At 39.1% G+C, this 23,972-nt stretch overlaps 1 protein-coding gene across 2 annotated transcripts in view; it reads right to left on the bottom strand.

The window, feature by feature from the left end:
* Positions 1 to 247: 247 nt before the first annotated feature.
* SPTLC1 (serine palmitoyltransferase long chain base subunit 1) overlaps positions 248 to 23,972 on the bottom strand; it is a 51,127-nt gene continuing 27,402 nt past the window's right edge. For both annotated transcript variants that reach the window (XM_074953083.1, XM_074953084.1), the window contains 9 exons: positions 20,726 to 20,855; positions 17,433 to 17,522; positions 16,615 to 16,722; positions 12,831 to 12,926; positions 12,432 to 12,528; positions 11,613 to 11,667; positions 5,175 to 5,292; positions 3,099 to 3,172; positions 248 to 1,627 (listed from right to left, as the gene is read on the bottom strand). In XM_074953083.1, coding sequence (XP_074809184.1) covers positions 1,534 to 1,627; positions 3,099 to 3,172; positions 5,175 to 5,292; positions 11,613 to 11,667; positions 12,432 to 12,528; positions 12,831 to 12,926; positions 16,615 to 16,722; positions 17,433 to 17,522; positions 20,726 to 20,855 — 862 coding nt within the window. In that variant the 3' untranslated portion in view covers positions 248 to 1,533. The remainder of the gene's footprint in view (positions 1,628 to 3,098; positions 3,173 to 5,174; positions 5,293 to 11,612; positions 11,668 to 12,431; positions 12,529 to 12,830; positions 12,927 to 16,614; positions 16,723 to 17,432; positions 17,523 to 20,725; positions 20,856 to 23,972) is intronic.

The following is a 23,972-nucleotide window of genomic DNA, read 5'->3' as shown; positions in this document are numbered from 1 at the left end:
AGTCTTTGTAGCAGCAACCAAAAAAGACATTATAAAACAACCCAGCATACAGAATAGGCAGAATACAAAACGTGTTTTCAAACACAATTAGCCTTTCTAAAAGGTCCTGGAGCACACAGTAATGGTTCATATGTTATAAAAGTCACAATAAATTATGTCACCCTCCCTCAGTTGTTGTGTTCCAAGTGATTGGTGTTATGTTTGTACCCTCATCTGTGTTTACTGCAAACCCGCACATGACTTGAAGGTGGAGATTTTCAAAAGTACATAAGTTCAGTTGTATCTCAATGGGACTTGTACACCTAAAATCCTTTAAGCATTTCTGAAAAATCAAAGTCTAAATTATAGTTATTGATAAGTAAACCACAGCATAATTTAGAGATCACGTTTCAGAACTTTCACATTGTTATTGGTATACAGTGGAGGGGGTGGGTGGGGGGATGGGGAGTCAAAATTTTGGTTAGTCCCCCGCCCCGCCATTTAAAGTCTCTCCTAGATCTCTTCAAACTAGTAGTCTTTAGCCCAGTGGTGGGAAACCTGCGGCCCGTCAGGGTAATCCGACAGTTTGTTTACATAACACATCCCTGAGGCCCGCGCTGCTTCCTGCAGCTCCCATTGGCCTGGAATGGTGAACCACGGCCAGCCATGCCTGCAGACGGTCAGTATAAACAAACTGTCTCGCAGCCCACCAGCCGATAACCCTGACGGGCTGCAGGTTGCCCACCACTGCTTTAGCCCCTTGGCTGCATACAGTATATGAAAGGTAGCAAATTCTAAAACTAGATGTGAGTTAATCATAAGAAAAACCTCATCTATAACAGTCAAACCAACATATACTTACAGATCAAATGCATTAATCAAACTGTATTTGATATGAATCTCTCTTTTTGGAAAATGGACTATTATAGGGGCAATGATTAAGAACTGGTTTCAAGGAACGGTTAACCAAAGAAAGTTTTAGTTTATAAATATAGGATGTACATCATTTTAATAATAAAGTACTTACGTACTTAGTATAGCTCAAAACCAAGAATTCCTTAATACGTTAACTATTTAGCTTTTAAATATATTAGAAATATCTTGAAATAGGTAATATTTTAAACAAAATTAAATTTACTTTATCGAGATTATATTAAAAGTTCCTACCTTCTCATAATGCTCATCAATCTTTTGAGAGAAATGGAGTGTTTAGATTTTAAGGGGACTGAGGAAAGTGTAAGGCCTTTACAAAGGGGGGGGGGGAAATCAATATAAAATACTGCTGCACAATAATGATATTCAATTTAAAACAGTACTAGAAGTAGAGTTTGTACTCTTTACATATGGTGTATGTCATTTAGTAATTCCAAAATTCATCGTTTTTCCCCTCACCAGATCTACACGATTCTGGAATGGCTCCATTAATTATCAAGGTTTCAATTCTATCAATGGTTGAGCCATAAACAGCTGGAACCTTTGGAGTGGAAGCCAAGACACCATACAGTGGAAAACATTTTTTCATAATGTCAGGATACAAGTATCCAAATCAGCAGTTTAATTCAGTACAGACTCTGCAGCTTCCCTGATAATCGATGCAGCTTTATCCAATTCTTCTTCTGTTTGTTCCACTGTTACCACTACTCGAATACTGAAAAGACAAAACCAGAAGAGTTGGCTCTTGTAATGGCAATGACACTTATTCCTTGCTTTGTTTCTCCTGAACCAGTTTTGAACTGTTTTGGGTAACAGAATTGTTGGGTAAAAAACTTGGTTCACACCAACTTAACAAGCTTTATTAATTTTAAAGCTTTAATGTGAGAATTTTAGAATATACTACCACCTTAATTAAAACACGGTATAAATGTGTAAATAAAACAAAGAAAAAAAGGGCAGTAATCAGTTATCTGATCATGGGGTGCAGGAAGGCTGTTTCTTTCATTACCAGATCCAGACTGGTTTGATCTTGTGGTGGGGGTGGAGGGGAGGGTGTGTGTTCTGCATTGCTTTGATTATTTTTAATGCTTACGTAAGCCATACATTTCTGCATACTCATACCTAAATCACTTATTTCCCTTGTCATATCGGATATATTTCATGCTACGTACATGCTACATTTTTATGGAAAACACCCTTCTAATTGTTCCTTCATATCGATTACATACAGATCATGCATAGCAACAGTGTCATTTTGCCCATTCACCCTATTCATATGTTTGCTATTTTTCCTCAGCTTATCTACTTTGCTATCTGGAGTACTTGTTCCTGATGTTTGGGGTCTAAGGTACTTTGTTCTTCTCAAACCACCTGTTTAAACTTTTAGCAAGAATCTGTTTTTCTTAACTTTTAGTTAAGACGCAATCTGACAGTTTAGAACATTTGATCTAATAAATAAGATTATGTTGAACTGAGCAACTACATTTTCCTTTCTTAAGAAACGTTACATAGATTATTAAAGCTTGCTAAGGGTTTGGTTCATTTAATGATAAAGTCCTTAACTTAACAGGCCCCTCCATCCTAATAATAAAGAGACTAAGGCCTAGCCTTAACTCTTTACTCTATTTATGTAACTATGACCCTCACTCAATATTTTGATTCTCCAGCAGAGTGAAGGAATGGCTCCCTCACTCAAAGGTAATGTTTGGGCCATGAACTCAGGCACAATGACAAGTAAGGTATACGGCAAAATAGAGAACTTGTGAAGCAATGGCTCTCTAGCAAAGCAAATAGACATAGTATCTCTTTCCAATTCGGCATTGAGCATGTCACTTGCCTACCACACACCATCTTATTCCCAGATTTAGATGTACTTTTAAGTTCAGTGGGCCTCTTATGAAAACCTGTGTGGTAAGCAGCCAGGGTAGTAGTGAAAACAATACGATGCTGGTACTGAAGATTCAGTTTATTTTGATACATTATCTTGTAAATAACCATTATAAACATGCCATAATACCCATTTAAAGTTTATTGTAGACAGCATATTTCCCATTCCTCACCTGGCAAACTATTATAAGGCCTAAAGCAGACAGCTCTTTTTTTTTTTTTTTTTTGGGTAAAAGTCAGGTGGTTTTCTTCATTCAAGACAGATAAAAAGAAACAGAGGTTTCTGAATTTCCACTCACCTCGGCGGCGGAAGACATTTCTCTTCCTTCTCCAGATAGCGGGCCTGAGTTAATGCAATACTTCTATTCATACACTGCAGACATATAAATAAGCAGTTATGCAACTGGGAACTTTGATACCACATTACCATTACATTCTATGAACAGTGGTTATTTAATGTCTGGAAGACAAACATGGCAGAATTTCATACAGCACAGTCAGAGCAGAAATAAGTATACATCAAACCAACACCAAGTCCAGTATCAGAAAAGAATTATTAGCATCTCTCTAATTAGCTGTCAGTAAGAAACATTCCTGCACACAATGCATCCTTTAAAAGTTTAAAATTTTAGAAACTCATTTGAGGCTTTTTTAAATATAGGTGGCTGGGTTATACAAGAAGAATAGAGATAAGGGGGTAGGTCTGACCTGTCCTTCTACAGCTTATGACCAGCTTTTGGGAGTGGTGAAGTTGGTTTTTAGAGAAGGAGGCCTGAAATGGAGTATGACGACTGCTCTCCTAGGTATTTCATAAGTCAGTTGAAGTTCTTACATATACATATACCAAACTGGGAAGACTAAGGATAGGCTTCTTTAATTTCACATTTGTCAAAGTTCAGCTCAAAAATGTTACTTGAAATAGGATTAAATTGCCTATTTACAGAATAGTGGTATTTAAAACAAAAAGGACTAAAGGAATCCAACTATGTCTGTTGAGTATCTCTGCTTTGCTTCTATGGACCAACATTTCTATCTATCCTAGGATGCTTCATAAATTGTTCACGTTGGTTAATATACGCTGACTACATGTCAGTATCTAGTAACCCTGTCTGTAGAAGTCGTTGCTGCTGGAAGTCAATACAACTACTGTGACTAGATTTAGACTAGATTTAAGAACTTCATGACTTAACATTTGTAGCTATACTGGCAGAGAATAAGGTAACTGCAGTCTTTAAGGAATAAAAAGTTATTGTAGGTTATATACCATTAGTATTATCTTATTCTTTAATAAAGACTCCCATGGAAAAAAAGGAGAGAGAGCTCCTCAGCATAATGGCTCTACATTATTCAACTTGTACTAAAACCACCAAGGCAGGCAGTTACTGGGCATATATAGAAAACTGTTTAATATGAATGCTGACATTTAAAAGATTTCTTAAAACAGAAGAGCACCTCTTTCAAAGAGTTACATTCTTCGAATTTGGATAAGTTAGATGAGCTCAAGCACAAAACAAGTACTATCATCCTCCCCGCACCCCAAAATGCACAAGACACATCACTCATCTATAACATACTTATACACTTCTCAAATTGGGTGTCTTGAGAATTAGTTTCAGAGTAGCAGCCGTGTTAGTCTGTATCCGCAAAAAGAAAAGGAGGACTTGTGGCACCTTAGTGTATAGTGATGATGGAAAGTGCTTTAAGTGCTAAACATTATAAAAGTCTGCCAAATAATAATAATGTTCATGGACTCAAATGTAAAATTTCATCCTGTAAAAACAAACAGCTTTATAAAAAAATACAGCTGAATCACAAGTGGTTCAGTACAGCAACAGAACTCTGCTCATAAAGAATAACCCTGAATTTCTATAAATCTCAAAAGTTCTCTCCAATCTGTTCATACACATCCATTCTCTTAAATGGAAAGAGAAACTTGTGTTTTGATGTGTCTATGACATGTATTAATGTTGTCCAGTACCAAGGTCAAATATTTTATTGATGATCAAAATCAAAGCGGGAGAGGGGAGGGAGACTGCTACCATGGGATGGATGATAAAGACTTTTGCAGCTGGGGAAGTGAGTTTTTGAGTGGGTGTTTCCTCCCCTCTCAGGCTATTTTCCTAACCTCACCCCACTCCTGTGATTGTTTTTTTTTTGTTTACACCATGTCCTCTACATTACCATCTCACTTACACTTTCAAGAAGTGAACACAGGCCTCTGCTGTTCTCTCTATTCAATTGCTATTTTCCAAATGGGATCTGGAACACTCCAGGTCATACAGTAATTCAACCAACTACATGCCATGGCTTTGCACAAAATTGTTGCTTTGCTAATTAAAGGGCAGATATGCTTTAATTGCAAAAGGAACACTTACATAATCTGCAATTCTCTTGAGTAACTTCATATCATTCTCTCGAGATCCACTGGTCTCTTCTAACTGAAGGTGTAATGCTGGAGAAAATGACTCTCCCACAACTAGTAGACCAGAGATTCTGAAACAAATCAAATAAATAGTTTCAGTGTACATCTGATCAGAAGTATATAAATAGACAGCGAAAAGATGCTATTTAAAGGCTTGCTCAGTTTTGGTGGTATTTCAGGAAAACTTTCTAAATTGTTTTACATTAGGAGTATTTGTTACAAAACAAATTCGGACGCAAACAAAGCTTTACACCTTTGAACTTCTGTATACCAGCAACCACAATACAAAATTTAAACTATGTAGCCACGAATTACTCATGAGAACATCTAATTATTGACCAAATCAAACAACCCACTCCACATTGTTTCTTTCACAAAGAATGCTTACTCCTGGTGACTCTGGGCAAGATAGAGGATTTATTTTAATTCAGTTTTATTGCTTTATACAATTCCTATCCCGTATATTCTTCATCTGCTTTCCTCTGATTTCCCCCTCGCAAAACTAATTAACTTTAATAGCTTGTCCTGCTCAAACAAAAAATTTACAAAACAAATGGGGAATCAGTTGTCTGCCATAGCTAATGTTAATTTTTAAAATAAGATTTTATGTCAATTGAATGCCCTTCCTTTAGAGTTCCTTAAGGTTTGTAATACACGACCCTAACATAACTTATTCCATGATTTTCAAGACTCTGATCCTTTCAAGTCTTAAAAAAAAAAAAAAAACCACTTGAGGAAAGATGTTTACATGCAATGTGTTTTACCAATAAAAAAAGAAGACACCTGGACACCGCAATCATAATTTAGAATCAGGAGTGGGAGAGGGGAAGAATCACCTTCTTTCATGCAGAGCTGTAAATTCCCTATCAAGAAAGGATGAAAAAAGCCAATCCTTTGCTCCCAAATATTAACAGCATATCACATATATGCACTATTTTGCTACTGTCAACCTTAACTTAGATTTTCTGACTTTGGTCAGTTTGTATTACACACAATGTGTTGTAAATGTATAAAGTATTTTTTATCCCCATATTAGTTTCCTATTAAAAAAAGAAGCAAGAAGTTAGTGTCTCTTCAGAAAACACAAGTTGTCAAATCCATGGGAAGAACAGAGTGCCACAGACATAATGAATAATCGAAAGATGTTTTAAGGTCTGAAATACGCCTTGTATTTCCACAAAGCTCTACTGATTTGGAGCCCAGTTTTGAAAGGGAACTTAAACTGGCCTTCAATTTTTGCAGCAACAAAACTGCACTCACAACTGGTGTCATGTAGATATAAAATCTGAAGTTGTTTCTAAAAAGAGAGTCATGCAGTTAAAGAGCAAATGTTCAAATACTGGCATATATCTTTAGAAATCCTGGGGAAGACAATAAGTGGCAACATATGGAGCCATGAGAAGCAGTCTGAGGCCATTCTGTAATGTAGAATCACAAATGGAATATATAGCATGACAGATGTCAGTCATTAGGTATGTTCTATGATAGTGACCTGATGGTATGGAAGCACAATTCTAGAAATTAACAGATAGGCACTGTAGTCAGACATGTTACCATACAGCTTACATTAATAGATAAAAAGGTTTCCTTGCAGCAAATAATATTCTCTTAGTCTTAAAACTGAGTATATATCTGCTAGAACTTAATGAATACTTGCTACTAACAATGAGATTTTCTTTTTAAAGGCTGTGCATCAATATATTAATGATATCAGTAGCTAATTACATAATATGAAATTATTTTAATTTAAGCTAGGTAAAGCATTCATGAACAGCCTCAAAAAGAAAGGAGGGGAGGGCAGGAGAGGATGAGTAAGAGTTAATGTATTTTAAATCAGGAAACAGCCTTTGTATCACTGCCAATGCAAACTTTGAATCTCACTGACTCTGTCCAGACAACAATGCCTTGTATTAACTATACACACTTGACTTAGAAGCTGCTTTGCAAATCCCAAATTGACGTCTAATTTGAAGTTCTGTCAGTTACAACTCTAGTTAATAAACCCTAATCCGACTCAAGCAGCTGTCTAACCAAGGATGAACAATAAGAAATGCAAAAGAGCCAGTTCAGCACAGTTTTGTCAGAGAAAGGGACACTCAGTATGTGAAAGAAACAAAAGGTTGGCTGTGCTTTTCTTGCAAGCTTTGATTAAGTGAAATAACATTTGCAAGTCCACAGCATGCACAGAGTAGTAACATCCCACCCCGCCCCCGATCTTAACTTTTCCAGTGAAGCAGCTAAATTATGGAATCTTGCATAAAAGTGTTTCCCACCTCTAATCACTGCCATTCATCCATTTTTAAAATAGGATACCAATTCATACTATTTAAAGACAATATTGTATAGGAATCTCATCCAATGCCTTGTCTGCTACCTCAAGAAAAGGCGAAAGAAACTTAAGAACAGAGAGTGATGGAATAACTTTACTATCGGGTTTAGGAAGAATTACATCCTCCCCCCACTCATTCATTAGCTAATGGTTGGCTTGTGCCCTGAAGCATGAGGCCTTATATATACTTACCTCCTTATTTTAACATATATATGGGAAATGTGGATTTTCTCATTATCCTTATGAAGATCTAAACCTATTCTGAATTCTATTAAGCTCTTGGTATCAGTGGTATTTTGTGACACTGAATTTCAAAGTGCCTACTTGTGCACTGTGTAAAAAAGGATTTTTTGCTGGTTTTAAATTTGCTGCCTTTCAATTTGCTTGTTTTTGTGTTATGAAAAGGAGGAAAATCAGACTCCTGTTTACCTTTCATTATTTTATACAGTTCTATTGTACTTTTCACTTCTAAAAACTTATATCCATTCTTTTCAATCTTAGTTAAACTGTATAGATATGTATATATGGGAGAGAGAGAAAAATCAGAAGTAAATACCGTATTCCAGACGAAGGCATACTACTGATTTATATAATGGCATAATACATTCTGTATTTTCTATATACTTTTTTTTTAATACACCCTATTCTTCTCCCCTCCCCCTCCCCCGCTATTTTGGCAGTCACTGCACATTTTCTAAAGCGATTATTAATTTAAAATCCAGCAATATGCAAGGGTAGTTCAAATTATTCCTTCTAATGTGCTTTTACGTTTGTCAGGGAATTTCATCTACCCTTGAGTGCCCACAACTAGCACCAGTCTTTTAGTCTTCTCTAATGCTGCCAAACTTAAATAATTGTGTCCTCTACAGTAACTCCTTGCTTAATGTTGTAGTTATGTTCCTGAAAAAATGTGACTTTAAGTGAAACGATGTTAAGCGAATCCAAATCCCCATAAGAATTAATTTAAATGGGGGGTGGGGGTGGGGTTTAGGTTCCAGGGAAATTTTTTTCACCAGACCAAAAAACTGTGTGTGTGTAATATATATATATATATCTCACACACACACTATACGTTTTAAAACAATTTAATACTGTACACAGTGATGATGATTGTGAAGCTTGGTTGAGGTGGTGAAGTTAGAAGGGTGGAAGAGAGTGGGATATTTCCCAGGGAATGCCTTACTGCTAAATGATGAACTAGCTTTTGGCTGAGCCCTCAAGGGTTCACATGTTGTTAATGTAGCCTCACACTCTACAAGGCAGCACAAATGGAGGGAGGGGAGACAGCATGGCAGACAGACACATACCCTGTGTGTGTGTGGCAGGAGAGAGAGAGATGCGCATTGCCCCTTTAAGTACACTGACCCCACTCTTAAGTGCATTGTCTTTTTAAGTCGATCAGGAAGTTGAGACAGCAGCTGCTGCCCCAAGCTCTCTCTCTGTCTCTCTCCCTCTGTGTCCCCAGCCTGTTCTATATGGAGGAGGGGTAAGCGGGGTGCAGGAGCAGGGGGGAGGGGGACACCCTGACATTAGCACCCCCTTCCCCCCCACACACAGCAAGCAGGAGGCTCCCAGGAGCAGCTCCAGGGCATAGGGCAGGAGCAGCACATGGCAGTGGAGGTAGGGACAGCTGAACTGCCAGCAATTGATAGCCTGCTGGGCAGCTGCTGCATAGGGAACTTAGGGGAGCGGGGAGCTGCCGGTCCACCCTGGTTCCAAGCCCCCACCAGCTAGCTCCAATGGGCTTCTCTTCCTGCAAGCAGTGGACAAAGCAGGCGGCTGCCAACATAAGGGAGCACTGCACAACTTTAAAAGAGCATGTTCCCTAATTGATCAGCAACATAACAACGTTAACCGGGATGACTTTAAGTGAGGAGTTACTGTACAAGTTTTGCCATTATACAGTTGCTCAAGCCCTTATCAAGAAGAATGTAAGAAAGGCCATACTGGGTCAGACCAATGATCCATCTAGCCCAGTATCCTGTCTTCCATAAATGGCAGGTGCCAGATGCTTCAGACGGAATGAACAGAACAGGACAATTTCAAGTAATCTATTGCCTGTCATCCAGTCCCAGCTTCTGGCAGTTAGGGACACCAGAGCATGGGATTGTGTCCCTGACCATCTTGGCTAATAGCCATTGATGGGCCTATCCTTCATAAACTTATTAAATTCTTTTTTGAACCCACTTCTACTTTTGGCCTTCACAACATCCCTTGGCAATGAGTTCCACAGCTTGACTGTGTGTTGTGTGAAGTAGTACTTCCTTATGTTTGTTTTAAACCTGCTGCCTATTAATATCATTGGGTGAGCCCTGGTTCTTGTGTTATCTGAAGGGGTAAATAACACTCTCCTATTCACTTTCTCTGCAACATTCATGTTTCTATAGCCTATCATATACTGTCCCCTCTATCCACGCCAGTCATCTCTCTTTTCTGAAGTGAGCAGTCCCTGTCTTTTTTTAAAAAAATTTCATATGGAGGAGGTTCCATTCCCCTAATAATTTTTGTTGCCATTCTCTGTACTTTTTCCAATTCTATTATATTTTTTTGAGATTGGGCGACCAGAATTGCATGTAGCATTCAAGGTGTGGGTGTACCATGGATTTCTATAGTGACACACACACACACACACACACACACACCTTGAATACGGCTTGGGGGTGTGTGTGTGTGTGGGTGTGTGTGTGTGTGTGTGTGTGTGTGTGTGTGTGTAATATATATATGCCACTATATTAAAAAAAATACACACACACACACAGAGTTAGCTTTTTTGATAGTGATATTAAATACCAGTCCTAGTACAGAATCATGAGGCACCCCACTGTTAGCCATTTGTCAGATTGAAACTTGACCATTTGTTAATCCTACTCATTTTCAATTTTGCCCAGTTCCTAAACCGTGACAGTACTTGTCTCATCCTGTGCTTAATTTTCCATAACCTCCTCTTGTGAGGATTTTGTCAAAGGCATTTTGATAGTTAAAATAAATTGACATCCAGCTCTTAGACACTTGTTGTAGACACCAAGAGTTCTAATAAATTAGAGGTGCACAATTTCTTTTTACACGCAGTTTGTCCCTATCACTTTCATCTACGTTTGTAAATATCTTTGTAACCAATTTTCCTCAATACTGAAGTAAGGCTCTTGTCTGTATTTCTCAAGATTACTACTAACAGCTTTTTAAAGGTAAATTCAAAGTCTCCAGTGTAGCTGCTGATTTTAATGAGATTTTGTTACTGACAGTTTATCTGCGTGACATACAAACTTCTAGTCTGTTCAGAGTGAATTTGTTTGAGTCTGCTATTGTTCCTCTAGCTACACTCATTAATTTCTTAAGAAAAAGTTTATATGGCTCCTATATAAATACCTACAAATATAACTACAGAAGAATAGCAAAGTTACATATCTGCTATGACCATTTTACCTCAGTTACAAGTTTCAATCATCAATTGTTTAGTGCCCCCCATTACGATTAGTTGTAAGAGAATTTAAATTTATCAAGCAACATTGAGACCAAACAAACAGTTATTGGCACAGAAGCACAATTCAAGGAGACCAGACTGTTCTGGACTACTTACATCACCTTACAAGGAAAGCCTTAAGCAAAAACTGACTATTTCTTTATCAGAACCATTAGAAATTTTTTTTTCCTAGATTACAAAACTAACCACTAAAAGACTATCAGAAAGAATACAGATAAAGCAAATACTGTTGTGAAATAAAAAGTAGAATATTGTAATTGCTTGACCACTGCTAAAAATCAGTGGTCATTAAAACTGGATTATAGATTACTGCAATAACTGACAGAATTTTAAGAAACTTTAATCTGATATTGAAATTGAATTGGAACTATAGGAGCAGGTGGGTATTTATTCTGAAAATTAGTCAATTGACTATAAATACATAAGGTGTCAAATCTAGAATACTTACTGTATTATCAAAAATCTGTTGCCAGAAGCATTATATTAAACTCAATGTAATTATAGAGGGTATTATACTCATGATACTTTGTGATCTATAAAATGCTGAGCAAGTTGACAGTAGTCAAGATCAAATAGTTTACCTTTGCAAAGCTTTGTGAATCCGTTTGCATTTCTCTCGTAAAATCTGAAAAATGACTAGACAAAAAGAAAAAAGAGCCTCACTCTCTTGCTGTATATTTCTATAAATCCCAAATAAATGTTTAAAATATTAAAGTTTAATACTAAAGTTTGAGCCTCTTTACCTCTTCTTGTCACTCCTAAGGGGTGACAAATGTGTTCTCTCCCCCTCCCCCCGCCACTGCTATTCCAGTGGAGTAGTTTCTGTCTATAACTTTTTTGTGTGAGCCAATTAAAGGACATCACATGGAGAATCAAGACACTATAGGCTGAAGGAATATAATTGGAAAGTAATAGGGGGCTACAACCTTTCATAACTATGCCCCCCTTTTTTCCTTAACTTACCTTCAAAATTACCAAATATGTTCTGGTCTAATGGGAGGAGGGAAATCAGCAGGACACTTGTTCGTTTTTAATAAGTGTTCAGTGGCTCCCTTCTCTGGCTGTTTCCGTCTCCACTTCTCTTTTTCACTGTGTGTGAAAAAGGAAGGGGGTAGGAAAGAGATGTATGATGGGAAGAGAGAGTGGGAGGGAAAGTTAAAGGGAGAATGAGTGAAAAGGAGATAATGACTGTAAGATGCAGAGTCAGTGGAAAGGGAGCAAAGAAAACGAATGAAAGAAAGGGAAAAGTAAATGAGGAAGTGCTGGACTAAGGGGGTGAGGGATGGAAATGGGGGAAATTATGCCCACAGGCTATAATCTTGAGCTCCAACAGTTAGTGTTCTCTCTGAACAGAATAACTTGTCTCATTACAAAGTATTTGATTTTTCAGAATGAAATACCTGGATTCTCTTCCATGATATTGAGGGCCTCAATAGCAGCAGCAGCTAGTAGGGGAGGCAGAGAGGCTGAAAAGCAGTAACCCTGACCCGACAATCGCTGAGAAAGAAAATGAAAAGTCAAACAAAGCTGAAAAGCTTTTATATCAATTTTGCTTGTTCACGATAGTACAGAAAAAAAAAATCTTTAAAGTCATTTGGTTTAAATTAAGGAAAAATCATAACTGAACAGTGGTTCTCTAACTCATCCACACAATCTTTCTGAAGAAGTGGTCTTCTAAATGGAACAAACTCCTATGTAAATCATTTATATCAAGATGCAGCTTACAAACAGAAGTCAAGTCACTGTCATTTCTTAGAAATTCAGTCTGCTATTCCATTTAAAAATAAGAGGTGGCATACCTGATGGTCAATAACAAAAGATCTTCCACAGCAAAATCCTCCAATAGAAGCCAGGGAATTCTCCATGTTTGCACTAATCAGATCTATATCATCAATCTGCCATTCAATTAACAGAATATATTATGAGAGAGGAATGAGGTGGATGGAAATGAAGTGATGCTTAATTAAATCAAGGTAATTTACAATATATAAACTACACTTCAAATTAACATGTGTACTAGGGAAAAATATACCAGGCTACCTACCACGCGCACACAGTTTCAAATTAAAATGGAGACAGTTCAGCCATAACTGTGTTAAAATGACACAAACAAGGAGCTTTAAAACTATGTTTTTAAGGATCCATATATATTTCACTTAAATGTTTTCAGGTATTGCAATATATGCAGCATGTAACAATAAAATTATGCATGTGTAGGCCCCAATCTAATCAGGTACCAAAGTACCTCATCTATTTTAAGCATGTGAGTTGTCCCAGTTAAGTCAATGGGACAATGTGATTTAAGTTACTCGTGGGGGGATTCTGCGCCGATGTGGAGGCGCAGAAGTCATATGGCCTGCATTTTTCTGTGCCCCCCACGCAGAAAAATGCAAAATCTGCCAGGGGACATGTGCCTCTTCCCTGGCAACGCATCTGTTCCAGCATGCCTGGAGCAGCCTTAGAGATGGGGGCTGGGCAGGGGGAGGGAGGGAAGGGAAGGGGGGAGAGAAAGGAAGGCTGAGCACACATGCATGCCAGTACTGTACTCCTAGGGGGATTCTGCGGGTCTGAGCGCCCACAGCAGAAAATGGCCCACCCTCCCCTCTCCCCCCACATTTCCTGCTTTTCCCTGCAGAAAATGGCAGGGAAGCCTCGTGGGGGCGCACGACCACATGTGCAGTTTTTTTGCAGGGGGCTGTCCCCCAAACAGAGGTGAGGCATGGGGGGTGGGCACACAGGATTATGTGCCACTGCCCCCCTCGGAGGCAGTCTCTGGTCTTGGGCTCCGCTGACTCTGCAGCTGAACGCAGCCTTCTGGGTCCCAGTACTAGTTCTTCCATTTTGTGTTTTGGGAGCCTTCCTATTTTTTGTGGAACAGTGAGTTCCTATGGTGGGGTTGGGGGAAATGAGGCAAGGTGGGCGAGGAGGTGGGTGGAGAAGAAAAAGGGACAGGGGAATCGGGGGGGGGGCAGAATCTCAGCAGGCAGTGTCCCCTCGGCAGCAGCTGGGGCTCCCCCATTAAGCAGGCCCATCGAACCCTCACCCTGAGGAGCCCTACCCCCCTACACCTGGATCCCTCCGACAAGTCCCCCACACCCAGACCCCCACCCCACTGAGCCCCAACCAGCTGCACCTGGACTCCCACTACCCAGACCCCCTTGCACTGAACCTCCACACCCAGACCCTCCCACCAAGCCCTATCTACCCCCACCCACTGAGCCCAACCACTATCACCTGAATCCCCTGCAGAGTCCTATTGCCCTTGCACCCAGAACCCACCAACGAGCCCTTGTGCATCCAAATCTGCCACTGAGCTACCCACACCCAGATTGCCCCACAAAGAAACCTCTCGCCCCACACCTGGATCCCCCCACACTAAGCCTCTCCACACTTGGATCCTGCTGGGCTAACCCTTCCTACTCACACCTGGTGCGCCTGGCACAGAGGGGCAGGGCCCTGAGGTGTTTCTGGGGCAGGCCCAGCTCTTGCACTCTGTCAGGGTCAGGTGCAGCCTCACTGCCGAGTCCCTGTACTGGGGGAGGTGAGGGCTTCAGGGTGATCTCCTCCCACCTCAATGCAGCCAGTGGCCTGTGCTCCCCACTGCCATGCTGGAGCCACATTTATTGACAAATAAAATTTGCAGAATTTTGAAATATTGGGTGCATAATTTTTTGGTGCATAATTCCCTCAGGAGTATTTAAGTACATGCTTAACTGGAGTTGGCTTTAAATCCGAGAAATACCTAATTGTCCCATTAACTCATTGGTTGCAAACAAGTTCTCTTTTTGAGGTGTGCAATACAGCACATAGAAAGAAATGGTCTTTACCACAAAGAACTTTAATTCTAAGTAGACAAGACTGACAAAGACCGGGGATGGGCAAAGGGATTTTACAACAAGCCAAGCAATCAAATGATGCTTGGCAAACACCATGGTAGTCCCACTTGCACTGTGTTTCTTCAAATTGGTTTTTTATTTTGTTCCAAATATATTATGTGGGTTGGATGAGTTAGAGCAAATGAGCAGGAAACAAAGGCAGGAGAAGTGGAGAAGACATGGGAGCATGGAAGGCAGGGAGTGCAGTGTTGGGAGAGATCAGCAGAGAAGAAAGGATGCCAGAGGTCAGATAGAAGGAGACAGAATTTGACATTACCAATGTTCAGAAGTAAGTTCGAAAGTCGCTTCTGCTGAGGCACCACTGCCTCCAATGTGCACTTTTCTTCCTTCCCCAGCCAATGGCTGATGACGAGACGGGCCCCTGGTGGCCTCACTATACAGGTCATGCCAAACCAGTGTTCCCAAGCATAGGGAACCCACTGAATTTGCGAGCACAATGAGCAGGGCTATGGCTAGAACCTACCTATAGAAAGTCTGACTTCTTATGCCAACCACCCTGTGCCCCACTGAAGGAGAGTCAGGAATGGAGGCACAGTACACAGAGAGGGACTTGTGACCTTCCCTACCAGGATATTTTTCTGTTAATGTAAAATTTTGAGTTTGTGGTGGTGTAGGTACGGGCAGTAAAAAAAGTGCCTGGGCCCAATTTATAAACTGAATGGACTTAATTTATCTTGAAAAAATGGCAAGTATTTTTAGAGACTAAATTCAGTGAGCTGTCAAAGAGAGAGAAGTTAATTATGCTTTCAGTGAAAAGCGGAATGCGACCTTAACTGTGGAGACCTCCACAGTACCTTCCACTTTAGCTTTAAGATACCCTCTTTCAAGTCCATGTCTTGGTGTTCTGAAGTGTGCCATGCCCGAGTACAGGCTAAAACAGAGATATTGGTACCTAAACAAAGTATGATACAGATGTCTTTGGAGAAGTTACAATAAGTTGTGCCCATCTGAAGCATGGTGATATTTAATATTCATGCACTTTAAAAACATTCTTTCATGTAAGCAGGATTGATTATTTTTAAACAGCATTTCTTTCCCACTTAACATTTTGTTTAAGAGCAAAAATATTCTATTCTACTACATTTAAAATTAAAACTCATCTCTACTATCACACATGCAGGCTCACATTACTATGTAAACTGACGAGTCTGTTGCCACATGTGTATGAGCAGAGTATTAGACTAAAGACTCCCCAGTGCCAAATGTATTCCACCACCAACCCCAAGTACAATGTCCTCATAAGACAAAAATAGCATATCACATTCACTAGTCCCCTCCATTCTAACAAGAGATATAAATAAACCAGTTTTTATTAAGACTTTTCCTAAAAGTAGTTCACTCTTCAGAGAACTCTGTGCAAAATTCAAATCCAAAGTGAATGTTAATGGCAGATGATAAAAGGGGTCTTTTAAAGGGGAACAGTGCCAACTCCACCTACCTCCAATGCTGCTATTTAAACTAAAAAATTAAGTGGTTGTGTCTTCTATTAAACAAAAAGATCAGCATAGTAATTGGATAGACAGATTGACTTAAAATTCCTACCATACACAGACAAACACTTAAAATCTGTAGTACTGTCATTGCCAAAAATATACAAGAAAACCAGTATCAGAACTTGTTCCAGGCTACAACTCTCTTGCCAACACAAAATAGTCCCAATGGAAGAAAAAAAGAGCCTGGCACTTACATTTATTCCAAAGTGTTCTGTAACACCTCGTCCATATTCTCCGAGGACTCCAAAGGAAAGACTTTCCTCCAAAAAAATCCTCACTTTATATTTATATTTCAATTTTATCTGCAGATTTAATAGTACAAATGATACTAGACAGTCTGATATTACTGACATATTTTGCAAAGAAATAAGTACAAGATAAATGTACAAAAGATTGAAAATCACATGAAAGATCCTACCAAGTATCCTGAACAACGTGAAACGGTTAATCCTACCAGAATACTCAGCCACTGTGTGCGTTTTAGAGTCCTACACACCAATACCACTGTTTAACACTTAAAAGTAGTATAGGAAATCTAAAATGCCCATAGTCATTTATGAGACTTAACTTGGATTTTCTTTAAGAAACAGGCTATAAAATACTTTAAAATATTACATAAAATATGCACAGCATTCTCTCCATCATCAGGAACAGTGTTGTACACAAAATCTATGTTTAATAGAGAAGGTTGTACGCCCTGGAGACAAGCGTACTGTTTTCATTATTTAAGAGGCCAACCTCAATTTTTAAACTAAAACAAAAATGTGATTTTAGTCTAAACCTATCATGCAGGTATATACTCTGTAAAAACAGATCATTGCTATAGGATATGTATATTACAGAACTGTAAAATTCTGAACCTGATTATGAATACCTCAAAAATGTCAATTCCAACAATCCACTTTGTAGCTAACACTTACTCGTAATGCTCAAACATGCAATATTAATATTTTATTAATATGTGTGTATATAACATACCACAGCTTAAACAAACAAAACTGAAACCACTTACCAATTCTGGAAGAGGACAAATATCTCCAGTATTCATATATAGCCCTTCCACCAGAATAAACCTTCGAGTTACACAGGCCTTACGAGGATTCTTCAGAGAAAATGTATGTTTCAGTACATATGAATTGTTCAACAAAAAATACAAACTTCTATTAAGATAACTATTTGTTTTGAAAAAAACTTTTATATCCCTAGTTGGACGTTAGTATTTCAGCTCTTATAACCATATTAAGTGTCTTACAGTTGGCCATTTGGCTATATTATTTTTAAAGTTGCTGTATTTAAGATTCTGTGCCTCTGTGTAACAAATCAGGGACTGAATACCACCGATTCAGCTAAACTGCATACTTACACTAAGGGAATAAAATTCAGGACTGTATATTTTGAGACCAGGCCTCTACCACAGAGAGTAGAAATGCTCCTTTAGCTGTGAACAGCATTCAGGGTGTACTTCCTCTTTGTCATGAAAAGATAAGTGGAAACAGTGCAGTTTAAAGACTTGAAGGCTTTTCAGCATAAGGTTACTGCAGTCAATTTCAACTCAACAGAATCCTGTTACAAAGGCCCTTTTATAACATACCTCAAATATATTCTTATAGATTATGAGGCCAGAAGGAACCACTGTGATCATCTAGTCTGACCTCCCGAGTAACAAAGCCCCTAGGACTTCTCTGAATTAGTTCCTGTTTGAACTCTCTTTTAGAAAGACATCAATTCTTGATTTACAAATTTCCAACGATGGAAGAATCTCTCGCAATGCTCAGTAAATTGCTCTAATGGTAGATATATCCTCACAGTTAATAATATGCACCTTACGTCGAGACTGGATTTGTATACCTTTACCTGTTAGATTGAAGAGCCCTCTTATCAAAGTTCTGTTCCCTATGTAGGGACAGTAAAAGCTGTGTTATCTGGCCCTGTACCAACTGAGGAAAAAAAAAAAAAATCTATAAACCGGCATTTCTAATCTTCATAGAAAGTCCGGTTTATAGTTCGGTTGGTGCAAGGCCAGCAGGCTCGCTACCGGGGTCCGTGTGGTTCCCTAGCTCCGTGTTCGGAGTGCGGGAGGGGGATCAGGAGGGGTTTCTGGGTGTTGGGGCACGGGAGGGACACTTACTTCGGGTAAGTCCCCGCAAGTGGCAACATGTCCCAGCTGCTCCTAGGCGGACGCGCGGCGGACAGCTCTGCATGCTGCCTCTGCTTACAGGCACCGCCCCTGCAGCTCCCTTTGGCTGTGGTTCCCAGCCAATGGGATTTGCGGAGCCAGTGCTTACGGCAGGGGCAGCATTCAGAGCTGCCTGCTGTGCCTCTGCCTAGGAGCAGCAGGGACAGGTCGCTGCTTGCAGGGGGCCGCCTGAGGTAAGCGCCCCCTGGATCTGGCACCCTACATCTCCTCCCGTGCCCCAACCCCCTGCCCAGAGCACCCTCCCACACTCAAACTCCCTCCCAGAGCCCATGCCCTGCACTCGCTCCTGTGACCCAACCCCTAGCCCCACAACCCCTCCCAAAGACTGTGCCCTGCACCCAAACTCCCTCCCTCTTAGTTAACTGGCATTTTTCACTTACCAGGACCCCCCATTTCCCCAACATGCCAGATTAAAAAAAGGTTTTACTGTACTTATAGACCCATCAAGTTACCCCTTACATTTCTCTTTGATAAGCTAAACAGATCAAACTCCTTGAGTCATGCCTATAAGGCATGTTTTCCAATTCTTTAATCATTTTCCTGGCCCTTTTCTGAATCCTTTCCAATTTATCCACATCCTTCTGGAAGTGTGTACATCAGAACCAGACAGTATTCCAGCAGTGGTCGCACCAGTGCCAAAAGCATACACTACCTAGCCTCTTTACTCCTACTCACAGTTCCCCTGTTTATACATCCAAGGATTTCATTCGCCCTTTTGGCTACAGCATCACACTGGAAACTAACATTCAGCTGATTATCCACAAGGACCCTCAAGTCTTTTCAGCGTCACTGCTTCTCAGGATAGAATCCCTCATCCTGTAAGCATAGCCTGCATTTTTTCCCCCTAGATGTAGGATGTTATATTTGGCTGAATTGAAACACTGTTTGCTTTGGTCCAGCTTACACCAAATGATCCATGTTGCCTCTGTATCAATGACCTGTCCTCTTCATTATTTACTACTCCCCCAATCTAGGTATCATCTGCAAACTATCACTCAAAGCTATATTTTCTTCCAGATTATTGATAAAAATGTTACATAGCACAGGGCCAAGAACTGATCCTTGTGGGACCTGACACACCTACTCAATGATTTCCCATTTACAGTTACATGCTGAGACCTATCAGCCATTTTTAAATCAAGTGTGTGTGCCATGTTAATTTTGCATGGTTCTAGTTTCTTAATCAAAGTGTCATGCAGCCCAAGTCAAATGCTTTACAGAGGTGTTAGAATAGTCTATCAACACTATTTCCTCTATTAACTAAACATGTAACCCCAAAAAAGGTAAGACTTTTTTCATAAACCCATATTGATCAGTAATTAATTATATTACTCGTCTTTAATTCTTCAGGATTAATGTCAGACTGACTGGCCTATAATTACCCAAGTCATCCTGTTTACCCTTTAATATTGGCACGACATTAACCTTCTTCCAGTCTTCTAGAATTTCATCAGTATTCCAAGACTTATTAAAAAATAAATAAATAAAAAATAAAACCCAACATCAGTCCGTCAGTCTAAAGAGCCCTTTGGCCAGTTCTTTTAAAACTCTCAGATGAAAGTTAACTGGACCTGCTGATTTAAAGAGGTCTAGCTTTCGCAGCTGCTGTTTAATATCCTCCCAAGTTACTGCTTGAATGGAAGTATTTCATCATCATATTTGGCTCTAATGATAGTTTTTATAAAGAGGGAGCATGTGAAGAGTACATGAGGAAAATCATCTCACCTCTTCTATAGTTCTGGCCTATAATTATTTATTTATAAAGTTAGGGCTGTTCTAACAGTTTTGGTACGGATTTAGTTATAGTGGTTTAGAAACTGATAGTTAATCAGTGTCACCCCTGGGATGGGGCAGTTACACAGATTTCAAAATAAAAGTGTATAGGTACAAAAAACTGCATTTAAATCACAAGCCCTTAGCGACCACCTCCATCACCTACTCTTAATACAATTATGGTAAGCGAACACAGCAGCCAAATCCATTTTAACTATATAAGCAAAATTAAGCAATCAGCAGGGATTTATATAAAACAAATTGAATAGATCCAGTACTCGTAGTCTAATATACAACCTACTTAAGAAGGGCAAAAGACTACAAAGAAATTTTACCTTTTGATCTTCAATCTCTTGTTCTTTCAGAAGTCGCTCAAGGTCAGCCATATCATTATGTTTAAATAACTTAACGTTACTTCGAGATGCCTGTAATCCTTTCTGAATAGCAAAGCAGGCAGCTTCATCTCTATAAACAGAGAATACTCTTTCATTTTGCACTTGGTTTGTTAATCACTTTTAAATAACAGCATAGGTCAATTACCTTTTTAGGCCTGCTTTACTTTTAAACTGCCTTGTATACTTATGTGTATAAATAAAATCTATGTTTTATTACACACAACTTTAAATAATTTAAAATTGGTTTCTAACACCTGTTATCCTCTGCGGCTATGTAGAGACATCTTTACACTTTAGTTGTGAAATGTACAATTTAGAGTTTCTCTCTAAATCAAGGATCAGTGCACAGAAGTCATACTAAAGTATTTTCTGGTTTCCAAATTATACTGAACTGTTCATATGAAATCACAACAAATATATGTAACTATTTCCATTGAGAAGCCATTTTACTGTCTCTGCACCTAGGATGACTATCAGGCTTATTCTGTGGTTACCTATTTTTCATTGTGGCAGTTAAGGCTGGCATAATTCCCAAGACCAACATTCCATCAATAGGGGTATAATACCCCTACAATTATTCATTGGTTCAAGTCTGAGGATGTGCCTGACCTCTCTTACCAGTCTTAAGAGTACTCATACTCATTCTTCCTCTTTCATTTCACCCTATGGGGAGCATTTGTCCCAGTTTTCCAGGCCTGGTAAGCCATTTCTTCAGACTTAAAGATGAATATGTAATTCTTCCCCAACTAAGTTACGCTTTTTGGTAATTTCTTAATTGGATATACCCAGAATTCCTTTTGAAGTTGGAAATCCCTCCTTCTGCACATACTGAACAATAGTAATTTAAATTTTCAAACATCAGATTCATAACATGATGCTATGAATACCCCTTTTTTGTCAGTGATAAATACGGTGTGCTACTGAAGCAGAGACTCTTAGGGCAGCGTGCAAGGTACAGACACCACATTCCCAGGTAGCATGGGTAAAAACAGCAATGTAGATAGTGAGACACATCTTAGGCAAGTAGGGTGCCCTACATGCCTGAAGGCTTAGGTCATATGTCCTACACAGGCTCTCTGCATGCCCAAGCAGTGCCTCTTCCTTGCCAGAGCCTTTCCTGGCTACAGTAAAAGGCTTTGGCAGCTCTGCCGCACGTAGCTACACGCTGCAGTGACAAACAGGGATGCAGCCTGACTCACTGCAGCATGCAGCTACACATATGGTGCCCATACTTTATACACCACAGTAAGTATAGATTATAGCCTTACTGCAAAAAGAATAAATATGCATGAATTCAGCATATCAAGCTCAAAATATTCTGATCACTCAGTGCAGTGCATTTTAATTTGCTTTAATTTAAAATGTGAATACACAAACTGCAGCTTTTATTAAAAAGTCAAGAGAAACAAGTTAGGGAATGCAGCCTTAACCATGAGTCTACTGCTATTTATTGCATAGGTTTTTGTTCTCGCAGAATACAATTTAAGTTAAATACAGCCTATTTTCTCATCACAAAGTGGGATACATTTCTTTGGAGGAAAGAGGTTAGGTCTGAAGCTTTTCTGTTTATCCAGCAGAACCTTTCTATTGTAGCTTTGTGGTTGCAGAAGCATTTTGCATGATAGGAGAGGCAAGATTTACTAACTCCCAAAGAAAGCATTCAGCTAGTAAGCACTTTTTCTTCGTTAACTTTGAAGTGTTTTGTTTTGTTATTTTAGACATTTGATACCAATTTTGTCAACTGCTCTCCATACTACTGCAATAATTGCTTGTCAGATTGTCATCAACTCATTTTAATTGACAGTGTGAGTGAGGTAATTTGAAAGTAACCATAAGTTGTCAGCAGTATTTAATACAATAACTTCCAAAGATTTCTATAAACTAGTTATTTTTGCCCATAACAAGAACAAATGTTATCACTTACAAGCTTAGACTCTCTACACATCAACTTAATGCATTTTTAAGCATGCTAGAATCACAAAGATAGTACATTTGGGTCCTGACTTCTTATCAGATGCAGTTAGCTCTATAACTAAAGTTTCAAATTTTTTGCAATGTACCAGGTTTAAAGATTTAGGTTTTCTAGACCATCTACAGATTTTTTTCCTTTAAGCACTGTGTGCAAACCATTATGCATCAGGCATCACTGCTTCAAAGCAATGTTTAAAAAGCATACCCAAGTCTAAAGCACTGTTTTAAAATACTTTACCTAGTAAATGGGTTTTTTTCTAAAGTTGAGTATGTTTTAGGTGGAAATTAAGATATGCAATTAGGAATGGAACTGGTTACTTTTTAAAAGTGTCAATCGATTTTTAGAGTAGAACTAGATGTTCAAAGTTAAAATTGAAGTAAGCTGATTTTGTTTTAGAAGATAAAGATTGCAAATTCCTTGAGGTAATGTACTCATCATCCTATTTCTCTGTAAAACATCAGGTGCCACAATGGTGATCTGCAAATAATTTCGTAAGTTTCTATCAGAAGTGTAGTTTGTGGTACAACCCCCCCCCCCCTTTTTTTTTTTTTTTTTTTTTTTTTTGGTAAAGAGGGAAAGTAAGTGATTGCCATAATGCAATATAGGTAAGTGTAGCTTGAAATGTCACAGGGAAACCAGAAGGCAGCAGAAATTTTATTTTTATTTAATATTCAAGTCTCTTCGGAATGAGTTCAGTACCTCAGAGAAGCTTGCCTTCAAGCTGCTCCATTCAATCTTGCTTATGATTAAAATTCTTGCTCTGTCACAGTATTAGTTCTTTCAAAGATAATATTAGTCTTATGATAATTTTTGGCATGACAGAGCATCTGAATATCTAAGTGACCTATAGCCCCACTATCTGAGAAAGCATGTACCTGAGTTCTCACCTTCCATAGACAATTCAGGATTTAGACTGGCATGAGTGTTGTCAGACTTAATTTGTCAATCTGGGCTGGCCTCTCTCTCTCCCCTGACCCTTCTAACAGTTATGAAGGCATCAGTGCCCTGCAGGCAAGATAGAAAAACCTGCCCATCTCAAATGAGTTTCCAACGACACTGCACAATGGCTAATAGAGGAAAATTAACCACTGCAACCTTGCTGTTCCTTGCATACATGGGGACATGTGTTCCCTCTTTAGGTGGCAATCACTGCCAAAGTCTGATTTTCTTGGGTAACAGCAACAACTGAAAGCTAGCAAATTTGGTCTGAAGAAC

Source organism: Natator depressus, chromosome 5 (genome assembly GCF_965152275.1).
Source record: "Natator depressus isolate rNatDep1 chromosome 5, rNatDep2.hap1, whole genome shotgun sequence".
In the NCBI taxonomy this organism is placed as follows: domain Eukaryota; kingdom Metazoa; phylum Chordata; order Testudines; family Cheloniidae; genus Natator; species Natator depressus.
This window is presented reverse-complemented; position numbering and strand designations above follow the sequence as displayed.